At 50.3% G+C, this 17,359-nt stretch overlaps 4 protein-coding genes across 4 annotated transcripts; 2 read left to right on the top strand and 2 right to left on the bottom strand.

Annotated features, from left to right (window-relative positions):
- Positions 1-127: 127 nt before the first annotated feature.
- On the top strand, positions 128-3,636 carry BO83DRAFT_329523 (ATP-dependent Clp protease ATP-binding subunit). Its single transcript, XM_025528199.1, has one exon. It carries the CDS (start codon positions 544-546, stop codon positions 3,331-3,333), a length of 2,790 nt encoding a protein of 929 aa, XP_025392721.1. The 5' UTR covers positions 128-543; the 3' UTR covers positions 3,334-3,636.
- A 173-nt stretch (positions 3,637-3,809) lies between these two features.
- BO83DRAFT_303296 (polysaccharide deacetylase family protein) lies at positions 3,810-5,454 on the bottom strand (the record flags this gene model as incomplete). Its single annotated transcript, XM_025527184.1, has 2 exons — positions 3,810-4,264; positions 4,356-5,454. Coding segments are annotated over 2 exons (1,554 nt in total), but the record flags the coding sequence as incomplete, so codon positions are not given.
- A 3,237-nt stretch (positions 5,455-8,691) lies between these two features.
- BO83DRAFT_374546 (uncharacterized protein) lies at positions 8,692-10,512 on the bottom strand. Its single transcript, XM_025530224.1, has 4 exons — positions 10,372-10,512; positions 10,009-10,290; positions 9,820-9,953; positions 8,692-9,761 (listed from the first exon to the last, which is right to left on the bottom strand). Exons 1-4 carry the CDS (start codon positions 10,398-10,400, stop codon positions 9,094-9,096), a joined length of 1,113 nt encoding a protein of 370 aa, XP_025392719.1. The 5' UTR covers positions 10,401-10,512; the 3' UTR covers positions 8,692-9,093.
- A 4,740-nt stretch (positions 10,513-15,252) lies between these two features.
- On the top strand, positions 15,253-17,236 carry BO83DRAFT_81798 (putative choline transport protein). Its single transcript, XM_025537633.1, has 5 exons — positions 15,253-15,579; positions 15,649-15,695; positions 15,753-15,832; positions 15,891-16,383; positions 16,435-17,236. Exons 1-5 carry the CDS (start codon positions 15,397-15,399, stop codon positions 17,189-17,191), a joined length of 1,560 nt encoding a protein of 519 aa, XP_025392718.1. The 5' UTR covers positions 15,253-15,396; the 3' UTR covers positions 17,192-17,236.
- The last annotated feature ends 123 nt before the right edge of the window (positions 17,237-17,359 follow it).

Raw genomic sequence — 17,359 nt, 5'->3', positions numbered from 1 at the left:
TGGCCATTTCAAGTTGAGCGAAACCTTGATGAATGAGAGAGAGAGACACAATAATAGCATGGGAATTTGAATTTTACTTCAAGGTTCTTTTCGATCTGGGCGATCTCGGCTCCAAAACCGCAACTGGCCAGTGTCAGGTCACATGACTGGGATGTAATTCCCCCACTTTGTGGCCTGATCCATCAGGCTAGAACAAGCCAGCAGGGTCAGGCCTCAACACGTGACTTCTGGCGGATTGGCGGTGCTTCTGGAAGGCGGTGGAAGCTGCCAGTGTCGTCATGAACCCAATCGGGCATCTGAAGTCACGCTCTATATTATGCAAGTCGGCATCATCTTTGTCTCGCCTCTTTCTCTCTCACCAGACTAAATCAGCAGACTAATTTCTCTCGTTCACACGGAACATTGCTTTCACATAATCTCTGAACATTTCCTCGATCTCCTCACCTTACTTACATACACCTCTCACCGTCTGTTTCACAACTTACCATAATCACGGATTAGCTTGATTTCCATCCCACATTCTTCCCTCACATTCCGCCCAACATGAACGGCGCCCAATTCACAGACAGAGCCAACAAGGCCTTGCTGGACTCCAGCAGCCTGGCAGAGCAATACTCTCACTCACAGATCCTCCCTGTTCATCTCGCCGTCTCTCTCCTCAACCCTTCTCCCGATGAATCCAAAGATCAGCAAGCCCCCGCTCATCCTTCCCACGAAACCTCCTCCGCCCCCCTCTTCCGCCAGGTCGTCGAACGCGCCCATGGCGATCCACAACTCCTGGAACGATCCCTCATGAAAATGCTGGTTCGCCTCCCTTCTCAGGATCCTCCGCCAGAGACCGTCAGTGTCTCTCCTGCACTTGCCAAGGTCATCCGGTCGGCATCCGAACTTTCCAAGACGCAAAAGGATAGCTATGTCGCCATCGACCACCTCATCCTCTCTGCCGCGCAGGACTCACAGGTTCAGCGCGCTTTGGCCGATGCCAACATTCCCAACGTCAAGTTGATCGACAGTGCTGTCCAGCAGATCCGTGGTACCAAACGGGTCGACTCCAAGACTGCCGATGCCGAAAGCGAAAACGAGAACCTGAAGAAATTCACCATCGACATGACTGCTCTGGCCAGAGAGGGAAAGATTGACCCTGTCATTGGCCGTGAAGAAGAGATCCGTCGGGTGATTCGCATCCTGAGTCGACGGACCAAGAACAACCCAGTACTCATCGGTGAGCCCGGTGTTGGAAAGACCACCATCGTCGAGGGCCTGGCTCGTCGTATCGTGAATGCAGATATTCCGGCCAACCTGGCTCAATGCCGGCTGCTGTCTCTCGATGTCGGCTCGCTTGTTGCAGGCAGCAAGTATCGCGGAGAATTCGAAGAGCGGATGAAGGGCGTTCTGAAGGAGATCGAAGAATCAAAAGACACCATTGTTCTCTTTGTCGATGAAATCCATTTGCTCATGGGCGCAGGCTCCAGCGGCGAAGGTGGCATGGATGCTGCCAACCTGCTGAAGCCCATGCTCGCTCGTGGTCAATTGCACTGCATCGGTGCGACCACGCTGGGCGAATACCGCAAATACATTGAAAAGGACCAGGCTTTCGAGCGTCGTTTCCAGCAGGTCCTGGTCAAGGAGCCTTCCGTTCCGGAGACCATCTCCATCCTGCGTGGTCTCAAGGAGAAGTATGAAGTGCATCACGGTGTTAACATCCTTGACGGTGCTATCGTGTCCGCTGCCACGCTGGCTGCGCGCTACTTGACCGCACGCCGACTCCCCGACTCGGCAGTTGACCTGATCGATGAAGCCGCCGCTGCCGTGCGGGTGACCCGCGAATCCGAACCCGAAGCGCTAGACAACCTGGAGAGAAAGCTCCGTCAGTTGCAGATCGAAATCCACGCTCTCGAGCGCGAGAAGGACGATGCTTCCAAAGCCCGTCTGGAGGCCGCCAAGCAAGAAGCTGCCAACGTTACCGAAGAGCTGCGTCCTATGCGCGAGAAATACGAGAGCGAGAAGCAGCGCAGCAAGTCCATCCAGGACGCCAAGATCAAGCTCGACTCCCTCAAGGTCAAGCGTGATGAAGCAGAGCGCTCTGGTGACACCCAGACCGCCGCCGATCTCGAGTACTACGCTATTCCCGAAACCAAGGCTCTCATTGAGCGACTTGAGATCGATCGTGCTAAGGCTGATGAAGAGCGACGGGCACGCCAGGGCGATGCCGGCGAAGCTCTGCTCGCGGACGCAGTCGGTCCCGACCAAATCAACGAAATCGTCGCCCGTTGGACCGGTATCCCCGTGACCCGGCTCAAGACCACCGAAAAGGACAAGCTGCTGAACATGGAGAGATACCTGGGCAAGGTCGTCGTTGGTCAAAAGGAAGCGGTGACCTCAGTCTCCAACGCCATCCGACTCCAGCGGTCTGGTCTCAGCAACCCCAACTCACCCCCTAGCTTCCTGTTCTGCGGTCCCTCCGGAACCGGTAAGACCTTGCTGACCAAGGCCCTGGCTGAATTCCTCTTCGACGACCCCAAGGCCATGATCCGCTTCGATATGTCCGAATACCAAGAACGTCACTCCCTGAGCCGCATGATCGGCGCACCCCCAGGCTACGTCGGCCACGATGCCGGCGGCCAACTAACCGAGAGCCTGCGCCGCCGACCCTTCTCGATCCTCCTCTTCGATGAAGTCGAAAAGGCCGCTAAGGAAGTCCTAACTGTCCTCCTTCAACTCATGGACGACGGCCGCATCACCGACGGCCAAGGCAGAATCGTCGACGCCAAGAACTGCATCGTAGTCATGACCTCTAACCTGGGTGCCGAATTCCTCTCCCGCCCAACCACCAAGGACGGCCGCATCGACCCTCAAACCCGCGAGCTGGTCATGGGCGCCCTGCGCGACTACTTCCTCCCTGAATTCCTCAACCGCATCTCCAGCACCGTCATCTTCAACCGTCTCACCAGGCGCGAGATCCGCAAGATCGTCGACCTCCGTCTGGAAGAGGTGCAGCGCCGTCTTGAGAACAACGACCGCAACGTCATTATTCAATGCTCTGACGAAGTCAAGGATTACCTCGGCGAAGCAGGTTACTCCCCTGCTTATGGTGCTCGTCCGCTAGGACGCATCATCGAGCGCGAGGTGCTGAATCGTCTGGCTGTGTTGATTCTGCGCGGTAGTGTGCGTGATGGTGAAGTCGCGAGGGTGGTTATGCGTGAGGGCCGCATTGATGTCCTTCCTAATCATGAGATTCCGGTCGATGAGGATCAGGATATGATCGATGAGGAGGATGAGGCGTTAGCGGAGATGGAGGATGGTAGTGGAGATATGGATTTGTATGATGAGTAGGTTGATGCATGGAAAAGTGATTGATTGAGCGATTGTTTCTATTACGATGAGATGATGAGATGATGAACTTGCTGCTTGATTTGTTTCTTTCTTTGTGCTTAATTTTTGTGCCATACTTGCGTTGCATATATGTTTGAAGAAATTGGGCTGGGCTGTACAGCTGATTTTATCTTTCTGAGGTGATATGATATGATAATATGGGGTTTGTTGCTATCAACTACTAGATGGCATATATGCACTTTTTTTTCTTTACACTTCACGTGTATAGTAATAATGATAAGTTGGACTGAATGTCACGTTCCCATATCTTGAATATCCTCTGGCTTTTAAGTCGGTAATCACTTCTGTTTTCTACTTTATAGTATATAGACGTAAGCAAATCAACAACTCCATTTTAGTATCTTGAGTAGAGTACCAGCGCAATGCTACTTACTACTTTCCCAGCATAAGTCAAAACAAGTCTCATCAATTGTTACCTATGCAGATTTCCCCATCTCCTTCTCCCTAAACCACTTGGCCACCTCCACCGTTTGACAAAACTCCACCTCATCCCCCCAGCTCTTCAACCAATTCAAAAACCGTTCCTGCATCCCAATCACATGCACCATGCCACTTGTATCCGGATGCATGAGAATAGGGAACAGCGGCTCCTCCTCGTTCTCTCTGATCCACAGGAACCGATCTTTCCACATGTTCTCCATGACCCGCGTATCCGTGTAGCCATGTGAGTTCGGCGTATGAGGAAGAAACTGCATTGGCGTCATGTCTTCCATGTACCAGTTGCAAGGGACACAAACGAGAGGGCGTCGGTCTGAGGAAGCTGGGAGGGGTTTCATCCAGCTTGCGGCGGGCTTGGAAAAGTCGATGGGTTCGATGGCTGGGCGGCGAGGGGCGAAGATGGGGTAGCTGTCGTGCTCGGTAATGGAGGAGTCTGGTTATTGGTATCGTTAGTTTTGTAGGCTGTTGTGTGGTAGATGGAAATGGAGTGGAAGAAAAGGTCAAGGGGGGTGGGGGGAATATACCATATTCGAAGCCGAATTCCTCCAATAGATCTAGGGTTGATTCACGGAGCTGGTATAAGGGAGCTCGATAGCCTACTGGTTTCTTTCCCGTGAGTTTCTTGGCAATGTCGATGCACTTGACTAGGACGTCGCGCTCTTGTTCCGGCGTCATTTGGTAGGCACCTTCGTGGGCGTAGCCGTGCAGTGCTATCTCGCAGCCGGAGTCGACTACTTGTTGTACTTCGTCCGGGAAACTCTCGGCAGAGTGGCCCGGGACAAACCACGTGCAGCGGTCTGCGAGATTAAGCTTCTTGAGCATGTTCAGAAGACGTGGAACGCCGACTTTCGCGCCGAAGAAGCCCGCTGAGTAGTCGGCTAGCATGTTGTCTGGGCTTTTGCCGGTGCCGAGCCAGCCGGAGACGGCGTCTAGGTCGATGCTTATGGCGACGCGGATTTTTTTGCTGACTCTGGTGAGGGATCTGGGGATGGACGGGGTAAGGCTGGTTGCGGTAGATTCGTTTTGCGTGTTGTTATTCAGGTTGAGACTTTGGCCTGTAAGGTGTCCGGCCGCGCGGTGGGAGGCTAGGAATGCTATAGTTCGGGGGATTGAGTCTGTTTGCTTCCCTGCTGCGGGTTCAACTGAGGTAATGATGTTGATCCTCGCCTGACTGTTGAGACGGACTATATCGTTCTTCACCCTCTGGGCCAACTCAGTGTACAATTTGGTCTGTCCAGGTGTCTCGCCTCCTGCCACAACAATAGCAAGATTTTCTAGCTGCTTGCCGGCAGACTGCTGGGCTGTTTGAGCAGCCCGCAAGAAGTGCTTGATCGTGAGGAAGGTTCCCCGTACATTGGCACCGGACGTTCTCTCCCAGTGGTCCAGTGGAAGATCCCATATGGGGAGATCATTTCCTTGTCCAGTGGTAATGGAATTGACAACGAGGACATTGATGGGGCCGAGGCGTTGGCTGGCTTGGGAAATGCATGATTGAATGGAGTCTTCATTTGTATCATCGCCCTTGAGGACGTGAAGTCTAGGATGCACATCGTTTCTGTTTGTTTCGGGGATTTTCACATCATGCAGATCAAATGCCGTGACTTTGCATCCCTGGTCTGTGAATCTCGTTAGTATTGAGCTGTCTCATGCAGAACACAAGGCACATAAAGGCGGAATGTGACATATAGAATAGTTCAGCAAGAGCTGGTGGCTGTCACTACGGTCATTAACTACAAAAAGATGGTAGGCTAAGACACGCTTGGGGCTTGCCTCCAGCTGGCACAGACAGAGTATGTAAGCAACATACCTAGGAATTCCTGCACCGCTCGCCTACCAATATCTCCTGCGGCACCAGCGACGAAGACGTGAAGGCCCTCAAGGCCTAGGAATGATGGAGGCATGGTAGGCCTGATGGTCCTTGGAATTGCTTTTGATAGAGTTTCAGTGTATCTCTTTTAATTAGAGATTCAGTCCGCCTTCAGTAGCACGCAAAATATACCACCCGGTTAGTCTACAGATCCGGGCAAACTGTTTGCAGGGGTAAGGTAGTAGCGACTAAAGAGTACAAGTGCTTACAAAGGAGAACTTATGCCGCATGCAGAACATCAAACGGGCTGCTTCCTTCAATGCAACTAGAATAGATCCTTCTTGATTCTGGATGAGGTCAACTCAACGCTAACCTGTAAAGAAATTGTCAATAGGCATGCAAAGGAAGCGTATAGATGAAGCTGGGGGGAGAAGAGGCAGCCCCGCATCACGTGCCAGTCATGCCGAATCGGGACGAGGTAGTAGTACATGACAACACAGCATCACTAATAGGAATGCTACCAATCGTGATAACGTGCGTCTCCTTAATATCGGCGCCCAACACATAATTTCTTCTAGACCACAGTCCAGTGGCGCTGGTACTGTGCAATATATTGTGTTTGATTAGTGGTTGGGTCTCGACAGTCGACGGATGCAAGAATTTTGCAAAGTACGCTGGTTAGTGCATATTGCTATCACGACAGTAGATTAGACCAATCCATACCAAGAGAACGGCGTCTGCTCCTGAAAAGCGCTCTAAGCTTCATCCGCGCTAGGATAAGGAGTTGGTACCGATTAGAGTAATCAAGCCCACTCTCAGCACGGTTGCTCTCCGCCATGTTGCCCACGGGAGAAATTCGGGGTGCAGTGGTCGGAAATGTTCAAATCCGTGAACAAGGTTCAGCGGCGTCTCCCATGTCTCGGACGAAGCACCCTCTAACACAGAATGATTCGGAGGGAACGCTAATCGACTGGCTCAAAAAACTGAAATCATGAAGCTCACAGGAGGACTCGTCATCTTTCCCTCCAACATACGCTAAATCAGTCAGTGAGGGATTCAGCAGTTCGCGCCGAGGTGATCAGCATGCGTTGAACTAAAGCCACGTGGATCTGCAGTCCCCGTACAAAGACGAACTGCAGAGGATGTACCGCGAATCTACTGCCTCGCGTGGTGTAATATTTCAATCAAGATTTAAAACACAGACTCAAATGCTGTATAAGTAGGCGTGGGCTTGTGCGACCAGACGATGAAACCTTATGTGTTATGAAAGATAGTGTATATTGAATATCCCAGGCACAGCTGTATAAGTGGTACCGTGCCATCACCCATAATGCAGGGTGCTCAGAAATCTGCAAAGGCAGCCGAGCAATGGGGACCGTGCTGGCATGTTGCATGAACTGTCGCAAGATGCTGAGAACCTATAAGCTTTCGGGTGAGAGAAATTATCTTAGGACCGAACGCTTAGTGGGACAAGTAACTGCTCATTATAGTGCGTGATTTTCTCCTTTAGCGGTGGCCCTCTCTCTCAAGTGAAAGTCTGGTACTCCGAAAGTCTATGGGGCACAATGGGCGAAAGTGACATTTGATGAACCAAAGTCAAGCCCGGGAGACATTTCAATAGTTCAAACGGCAGACTTTGAGAGGTAAGGCACGGGCGTAAGCGATCCACACCAATCTGCTATTCTGCTGTCACCGAGACTGAGACAAGATCTGGCACAGCCTTGCCTAGTTGCTTCTGTATACCTAACAAAGAGGAAAAGCGAGACAACGGTGTCGTTTTGAGGGACAATCTTAGTCTCACTTCGACCTGAAAAGACCGAGTGTGTAGTCTGTAGTATAGTGGCAAACCAGCGCCACACTGCGATTCTAACTCTGCGAATGACGGGGTTTGTTGAAGTTCTCCAAATCCCGCTGCGCTCGCGATTCGTGCCACTGGGCTCAGGCTTGGAGATGCTGGCCAGTGGTGCGAATGTCGATCACTGGGGTAGTCGGCTGCGGCTACTGTCGCTGTACCTTACAGCGCAAAGCATGCGTTCGCGATTTGTGGAAAGCTTTGCTACTCAGCCATGCCTTCCGTACGACGTACGCACCTGAGCAAGTTATTTCCGTCCACGCTGAACAGACCCGTGGGCCGAATGATGGAAGTTCGGCATCGGGGGAATCTAAACTTAAGATCATTCCCTAAAGTGGTTGCTGCTGGGTGGGGGATGGGGTGGGTGGTCCCATGGATTACTTGCGAAATAGTCGCGCAGATAGGTGTTTGGGTACAGCCAATCTGAGCAAAGGATATCCCTACCCGACCGAGACGCTCTTTGATGATTGTTGGTACTTATTATGGTTGGATGACTGATGATTATGATGGCTGGTGAGTTTTGCGGAAGATAGTGGGTTCCCAGTCTTGCCAAAGTGGCCGCGGTAGACGTTAAGGTTACTACCTAGTAGCAGACCAAGTCAGGCACGAAGTTTATCAGGCCCCGGCTTCTTCGGACGGCACCTGCCCCTTGGCCGTAGGAGTTCTTTAGCTTCAGAGCGTGAACTAAGTTCCTGTCAGCCAGCCTCTGTCTGCTCTTGGCACGGACACCAATGTTAAAGTTCGAAGTTGTCAAAAAGAGAAGCGTAAACGAGTGATACCTGATCTTTTACTAGATGCAGTATCGCCTGATAACCGGTCTTAGTGAGACCATGGAATGAATGCGGTCAAACCAGCCCCCGTACCAGACGTCATAGTCTCATGGAGAGCACCTTTGAAGTTTGGAGATGCAGAAGCTAGCATGGTGATCGCCAGAGAGGAGAGAGAGAGAGAGAGAGAGGGACTGGAAACTGAAAGATAATCAGGCACATCATTGGGGAGGAGAGGAGACAAGTGATGCTGGTCATAGGATTTCCATTATTACGTAGCACGTCCGCCAAAGTAAGCATATCTTACGGTAACTCGCACGTAAACCCCAAAGTGGCCTGTCACGGGACGATCAGGTCACGGGTCGGCAGGCTACGGATGGTCCCAGGGAAGACGACCTTCTGGAAAACATTTGCCAAACGCGGCCTGGAATTAGAACCGGCTCACATGAACGTATAGTCCATTGTCTATCTATTACTATATCACAATAATTTTTGTCTATCCTCGTCGCTAAGCGCCAAACATCCCCCCATTTGTCTTCCGAACCATAGTCGCAGTGGATGCCTTCTCGGCATCTTGGTCCCCCCACATGCCGATGATCAGTGGAAATATGGGAGGTTAAGCGATGGGGTGCCGAGCAAGTTATGTACAATAGTCAAGCGGACACCGTTATCAGATCAGTCCGCTAGTGGGACCTGAGGTGCCGTGAAAGGAAAGAAAGTTGATCAAGAGAGTGCTGTCCAAATAGAGAGAAAGAAAAAAAAAAGGTTTCTATACAAGCGTTGAGAGAATGAGGTCACGGAGAAAGAAAGTAAGTATCATGAAACAATCGTGTCCTTCATGGTTCTGGGAGTCGGCCCTCTGAAGTTTGGGCCTTCTTGGACTCCCAATACTCAGGTGGTCGTGTCTCACGCTCCACCGTCACCGTCACATCCTGTCGGATTCTGAGGGCCCGTTCGGAGCCGTCCTCGCTGGGCTCGCGATCTTCGCTCGGCTCCAGGCTGACTTCCGAAATAGTCTTCTGGGGCGCAACAACGGTGCTTTGGTTGTAGTTGTGCATGCTGTATTCGCCAGATTGCAACTGACTGTGGGGACCGTAGTGACGAAATGCAGATCCCTTACTTGTCCAGGGACCAGTCCGATACCGTTCGGTGGTTCCTCGTCGTGATCCTCCGGTCCAACTCTTGAGCGCGGGGAACACATCGCGAAGGAGAGACCAAACAAGGGGTAGGTTGGTGACCAGGATAGCTACTGTCGCTTCCCGGAAATACCAGTTCATGTAAACATAGGAAATGAGAGAAGGAACGAGACAATAGAGTTTGTTCAGGAGGGCTGCGACAATGACGAAGATTCCCATGCCGAATAGGATCAAGAGAATCAACTTCTGCTTAAGAGGCACTCGAACTTGAACCATAAGTGGGAGGCCAATGATAAGCATGAAGACGTCCGCAGATATTGATAGACATCCTTGAACAATTTCATAGTACTGATATGTCGAGCATTGGACTATACAGAAATTAGTGACTGGCCAATATTTCTCGCAGGGCTTATCGCTTCGACTGACCGTAGGGAGTAGGCACGGCCCAGTAATTCGATAAAGGCCGGCAAATTAGGAACAAAGACAATTCATTACCAACGAAGCCAATGGCGACGTAGACGGCGAGATAAGTCACCCATTTTCGTTGGCGTAATCCATCGCTGGTAAGAATGAAGTTAGACTGGAGAATAGTGCTTGCTAGGTAGAGAATCATACGTGATGCGGGCATATATAACCAACATGCATGCCTTCATGGCATAGATAGCAAGGAGGAAGGAATGCTCCGATACAAAGACCCATTTGCTTCCCCTGACACGATCCGCCTTGATGGAAGGTGTTAAGTGCTTTATATCATTCTCATCCATCAGGTTTGATCCGCCTCCAGAGGCGACTTCATTGAGAGCGACACATAATAGGGTATACCAGACCACCGCGAATAGCATCAAGTAATCATCTGCTTGAAGGTTCTGGTAACCTAATCGACGTATTCGTGCTACGCTATACGAATGAGACGGTCAGTAAGAAAGACTGAGATGCACGGTCATCCGCAGAAGATCTCTCTGGGTCTAGGGAGCTCACAATCGTAGGATGGCCCCCAATACTCCCATGCTGTATAGGGCCCATGTCTCTTTTGCGAAGCTCGTCGCAAAGGCAGAGTCTAGGCTCGCCATCTCACTTGAGTGCAGCCTAGAGGAATGCGATAAGGCCGGTCAATTGAAATCACCTGAGGGAGGGGGTACATATGCAGGGGCCAAAAGGGACATGGGCCGATATAAAAGGATTCACGCACATATTGCAATAATAAGGTTCTAGGGCCGGCACATTGGCCGAGGGATGATGCGTCCGAGTCAATCAATCAGCGATCCAGATTTAGGTATAAGCCGTCCACATAGTAGCGATAGGGGAGACAGGGTAGAGGAGATGAAAGAATCCAGGAACGATCATTGACGATGCGTGTGCATCGGTGGATGGGCGAATAGTATGGACTCGAGCCGGGGCCGGGTTTATCAACCAGACTAGTACCAAAGAGTTAACACCCTCTTGAGGACAGAAAGCAGCGCATGGGGCACAGCAGCAACACCTTCAGGGTTAGAACGGACAGTGCCCGAATGGAAGTAAATCAGACAGGCGGATCCGTAGTGGCCCAAGTCGGCTGCGGGGCTTCTAGCTAGACTCCCACTACTTCCACTACTACTGTGTACAGTAGTACTCCGTAGGCTACTAGTACTGCTTACTGCTTGCCTCTGGATGGGTTGTCTCCACGACGCCAAACTAGCAGGGATTAACGTGGGGATCCAAGGTTCCTTGCTAGGAAGTAGGAATATTGAATTCGAGCTGGCCAAAAGTATACCATGGACACTTGCCGACTTCCATCCATTCCCATTCGTCCGGTACCTGGGCCTTACCAAGCATTGTTGCTTCCTTTCGGGGAGAGAAGGTAATATTGGAGTGACAGTACTAGTACTATGCTCACGAGGATGTAATTATTTTTCTTCTATTTTTTCCCCCAAACTCCTAGCCGGCTGTTTAGCAGCCACAGCCGAAATAATTGCACAGACGGTGAGGAGTGGCCAATATGAGGGGCATATATTTGCCGCCTGAATTATGGAGCAATTGTTCGCAGGTACGAGATGGAGCGATCGACCATCGAACCCCACTTCCACTGCTGCATACGTATAGTGTGCGACTCCTTTGAACCTCTGTGTGTATGCTGATAGGTGTTAGGTATTATGAAGTATGAACTTAGCACAATCTACTCGCTCGTGGACATAACCCACCCGATATCAAGTGCGACAGGAAACGGGGGAAATTTGAGCGAAGCTAATTATACCGTTGACCACGCCTAAGTACTAGACTACCAAAGAACGTGCAATTTAATTCACAAAGGCCAAAACTCCACCAAACGGACACAGTACAGTTGTGTCACCCACCAGCCTGCGTGTATTTGTTTGATTTTCTGCTGGTGGGCTCCCGCTAGTGGCAACTTAATTTGGATCAGGGGCCCCACTTAGCCGTGAACTTAAATGTGCCCCCGCTCCCCCCCTTCCTCCACAATTCAGCCAGTCAGCAAAGACAGCGAGCCTGTGCTTCGATATTGCGAGCCGGCCAGCTCTCTTGGCTCTTTGCACATACCAAGACGGAAGGGATGGTTCCATGCCGGGAAAAGTATTTAAGCATTTAGCTAGTTGAAGCCTATGAGAGAAAAGAGAAGGCTCGGCCCATCCTACACAGTGCTACAACTATTCCAATTCGTGTAATGTAGAAAAGTAGAAATTTTCATCCTGTTGCCTTGGTCGTGTGAGCCGATCTCGAGCAGATCCTCCTTTAACCCGCCAGGGTGTCATAGGGCCATGGGCCCATCCATCTCCCCCGTGGAGTAAGCGATCGGTTATGCCCATTCATAAATCTCAAACCACTGGCTGGTGGGTTGAGCCGTATTTTCTTAATTAATTTTTCATTTAGCCACTCACGAATAATCTCTGCGGCGAATTATTTGTGTTTTCTACGTCAACATCTGCGGCTTAAGCTGCATCATGGACCCGGCAGGATCGGGCTAGCCTCGGGAAAACCAGGGCTACTAACGATGGATGCAAGCGACACCATCTCGTGTTGGATTAACCGAGGAGTGGTACGCAATTCAGTAGGTGTTACACTGGGAGCTTGTTGTTCGACTTGCTGCTGCTGCTGCCTCGAGCTAATCAATGCTACCTTAGTCAGGGGTCTGTTAGTCCTTTCAGTAACCATCTGGACGGTGTCCCTGAATCTTTGAGTTCGCTCTATTGCATGGCATGATCCTGACGGATTGTGTACGTACTATTTTGTATGTGCACAATATATACTCATAGTATGCGAATACTAATACTCTTTCTACCAAGAAAACTATGCATCCGCAAGTCATCCCACCCTGCAAGGTACCCCGCGCTGCGTGCTGTAAGCTTACTCTCTATCTGCCCTTCTAGATCCCTCTGAAACTCGGATAGTGAGACCACAACCCAAGGAACCTCCTAACAATTAATCTTCGGCTCAGTATAATATGCAATATGGCTACTTCATTTCAATCTATCAATACACCCCTCATATCCGATCAAAATCCCCTATACTTTCGGAACCTGCCCGTGAATGACCTCAATCTGCTCTAACAATAAATGTAGCAGCCCTCGGAAGCCCCGAAGGAAGGCAACCTAGTTTCAGACAAACCATGCCTATATGCGACATCACCACCGGCTTGGGCTGCAGGGTGGTGTTTAGTTTGATTCCTTCGTTCCAATCAAGGTGGCGGACATGATCGATTACCAGATCGGTGAACCTAGACGATTCTAAACTAGCAGGGATGTACTATATTAAACTTTGGGGGGTTACGCCAGTCAGGGTGAAGGATTCCGATTGGGTTCAGTTTTAGTCGGAGGATAATCAACAAAACTTGATAGTATAGTGTGGTTTCATTAGACCACATCCACCGTCATCAAGAGTATGGTCCGTGTTCTGGAACAGCGGGATTCTATCCCGCTGCAGCTACGCCATCACTACCATTGTTTTGGGTGAACTATTAACCCAAGAAAAAGGCCGTTTCGCATCACTACTACGCTATTAATTAGGGGCCGTTGATGAAGGGCTAGGGAGACTGCCGGTGTTTCTCCGAGTAGATGGTAGATGGGTTTCGTTTTGCAAGAGATCCTTCGATCTATATTGAGTGAGAAGACTATCTGAACGCTAAAGTGCGAGGTGAGACAGCTTATTGTTCTTAGGAGAGACCAGCTTCGGTTCTGGAAGAAACGGGTTCCCACAATGTTTAATGCCCTTTTGATTGTACTAGACAGTAATTGCGCTAATAAATTAAAAACGGGACGGAAGTATGTCGCTGTCCGTTCTTCCAAGCCATTGATTCATTCATACTACGGAGTACGCCACGAAGGAGTACGCTATGATGCTTGGATTTTAAATAAAGAGTTGGCCAGACCCTTCGGAAAATACAACCCAAGCTGAAGGGCTAGTTCTGTGGTAGCTGAGTCCCCCCTGCCCACTAAGCACCCACGTCCTACCTCCGGCCGAGCCGAACGAACATCCCAAGTGTAAGCGCTGCGCCAGGCTTACTAGTATAGCGTGGACTTCGTCGGCGCACTAGAACGTTCAAGGCTAAAACCCCGCGCCTATGGGAGTTTCAGCGTCATCAGCTAAAAATCTGAGGACTATCTCAAGTTTGTAACCATATCACAACATGTGAATAAACGCCATGGATAATGGGAATGGAAAAAGTCAGTGGCATTGTTTGGTTAGTCTAACAGAGAACAAAGAAAGTCAAGCCCACGGTCGGATGGATTGGGCGCGATTTCCACAATCGGAGGTGTCTCCACTCTTCAGGGCTTGGCGACAGCAGGGTGTGGTTATATGGGGGTTTTCTCAGTGGCATTAAGCAGACGGGGCTATGAGTGAGTTACTTCCACATCGAGGAACCTTACAATGAAGAAGAATATCTCCCGAAGGTAGGTATCACTGCAGAATTTGCCGAGTATATTGGGTCTAGTATAGATAAGAGATATCACTATGTCACAGGGAGCAGAAGCAGTCTGTAAGCCTTTATCAAGACCAAAATCCTCTAATCGTTGTATCTTATCAGGGCTCCTTATTAGACTTAAGTAAACAACCATGAGTAGTAGATAAGGCATTCTGTTCCACTATCTAATATGCCTGAACTTCGCTGTGAAATCATCCACCTCTGACAATACACTCGATTGTCGCTCAGATACACCCACCTGCTGTCTTCAGTACTACTATACATATATCCAAGCATGATCTCCAAGACCTCTCGAAAAAAGCACAAATGAAGTCGGATACCCCATTGTGGGGAAGAAGACCTGTTCACCTGCCATCCGGACTCCATTCCATCCAAATTATGATCGCACACCTAAAATCAACCTCAACCACGAGGGGATCAGTGGATTGCAGATGAAGGTATATCTGCTACAGCTCCCCCTTTGGGAATGGTGTCTCTCCGCGTGCTCCTGCTCTTAGTGACCGGCGGGAGCCAGTCAGAAGCCCTTCCCGACCCGCTCCCGTCCAGGTTGGCCACCACTAGCCAGTCTCTTGAGGCAATGATTGGACTGTTTCCCTTTGAGGGTTCCAGGATGCTCCACCTAGTTGGAGAACCACCGGGTCTTTAGGTCGGTCTCATACTGTCTACTCCCTGCTGTATAGTGAGAGAGAGGAGGGTGCCCTGCCTGGGTCCTGCCTGTCTTTCCCCAATCGACTATAAACTGGGACTCATCCCAGTGCTGCTCACTTCCCTGATCTTCATACTCGCTTTTCTTCACGGTCATACGGTCATCGGAGGAGCAATGTCGAGGCCTATGTTCTCCTGAACCAATTATTCGAGGCTGCCATTTATTTCGATACCCGCAAACTTCAGTCACTCCTTCGTCGATCTCTATGCACCATTGCTTCCGTCGCCTGGAATCTTTTACCTCAAGCACAAGAGCAGTTTTCGCTGCTTAATTTCGGAAACAATCTCTCATTTGTACGCCTCTATTGACACATACGTCTTGCTGTCTCGTCTCTTCGTCTCCAGATCCAGTTACAATCTTCTGCGTATCCGCCCCGTCCATCGAAATGGCCGCCGAGAAGGAAGTAGAGAAAGTGGGAACAGCCGAGGCTGGGGATGATTCGACTTCGATTGAAGTAGTCAACGCCTCAGGTCATCGTCAGGAAGTCGAACGGAACTTCAGTCTACTGAGTATTTGCGCTGTCGCTGTTACGACTGGAAATACATGGATTGCTCAAGGTGGCAGTGTGGTATGCTAAGCTAGCCTCGACGCTTTCCATACTTATGGTAGAGTGAATCAACTGACAGTATCTTCTTAGACAACTGCACTGAGCAATGGAGGACCATCAGGTGTTATTTACGAATTGTATGACGCCACTCAACCCTGGAGGAAGATCCAAGCCATCGCTAATCATGATTCTAGTATTGCGGTTTCAGTTTGCTACTGGCTTGTTGCAGCATCGATTGCTGAACTGGCATCTGGAATGCCTTCTGCTAGTGGAGGTATGCTCTTCTACAAACACTGATCATGACTTTGTTAGGTTGCTGACAGAACTACCAGTCTATCACTGGGCTTCGATCACAGCGGGAAGATACGGACGTGTTTGCGGTTTCTTCGCGGGCTTTTGGAACTCCCTCGCCTGGATTCTCGGTGCTGCCTCCATGTCCGCTATCCTAGGGCAGCAGACTGTCTCTATGTATGCCCTAATGCATCCTGGCTTCGTCCCTCAGGCATGGCATATCTTTGTCAGCTTCATCATCTGCACGTGGCTTTGCTGCTGCATCGTCCTTTTTATGAACCGGTTCCTCCCACATATCGGCAATCTTGGAATGTTCTTCATCTTGGCCGGTGTGTTAATCACCATCATCGTGTGTGCGGTCATGCCCCATGTTAAGGGCTCAGGCTATGCCACAAGCAAGGATGTCTGGAGTACCTGGGAAAACGATACCGGATATTCTAGCCAGGGCTTCGTTTTTGTTGCCGGTATGCTCAATGGAGCATACAGTGTGGGCACTCCTGATTGCTCGTCACACCTCGCGGAGGAAATCCCTAAGTAACTTTCCCATCATGACGATAATATCTTTGGTATACTAATGATAAACAGGCCGAGCCGTAACATTCCCAAAGCTGTTCTGGCTCAGATGGGCGTCGGCTTCATCACCGGTATCTTCTACATGATGGCCATTTTCTATTCAATCACCGATCTCGACGCAGTCATCAATAGCGTCTACGGATTCCCCCTTGCCGAGATTTACCGTCAAGCAACAGGATCCAGGGGCGGTGCAATCGGTCTGCTTATCGTGGCTTTCATACCCACAGTCATCACTTGCGCTGGTTGCTACATCACTGCTGGTCGCACCTTGTGGACTATCTCTCGTGACGGAGCAACTCCTTTCTCTCGCTGGCTCGGACATATCAACACGCGGATGCACAACCCCTTCAATGCTACGCTGGTATGCGGTGGCATTGTCACTATTCTTGCTTGCATCTACGTCGGATCCACCACTGCCTTTAACGCTTTCGTTGGCTGTTTCGTGCAGCTGTCCAGTCTCTCATATTTCGCCGCCATCTTTCCGCATATGCTCACTCGCCGGTCCTCGTTCGCACCTGGTCATTTCTGGATGGGTCGTATCGGATATCTTGTCAACCTCTTGGCATGCATCTACATTCTTGCCTTTGTTGTGATCTTCTGTTTCCCTTACGCCCTGCCCACTGATGCCGCTTCGATGAACTACGCCAGTCTGATGACTGGAGGCTTGACGATCTTCGTGGCTGTCTGGTGGCTTTTCCGCATGAACACCTATGAGGGGCCCAAGTCTATTCCTATGACCGACAAGGTGATTGTGGCCGACGCGGACTAAGCGTTGTTAGATTAGGATGATGTTTTGACTTATGAACATAAGGCGTATCAGACCGAGCAATATTGTTGGCCTATTACTTAACGCTGTGCTCTATTTGACGCAAATATATCTAGAATAATATTCATGAGCTGTATATAATCTTGACACTGATCCGGTTCGGATACAATG

The sequence above is a fragment of the Aspergillus eucalypticola genome (assembly GCF_003184535.1).
Source record: "Aspergillus eucalypticola CBS 122712 chromosome Unknown BO83scaffold_2, whole genome shotgun sequence".
NCBI classification, from domain to species: domain Eukaryota; kingdom Fungi; phylum Ascomycota; class Eurotiomycetes; order Eurotiales; family Aspergillaceae; genus Aspergillus; species Aspergillus eucalypticola.
This window is presented reverse-complemented; position numbering and strand designations above follow the sequence as displayed.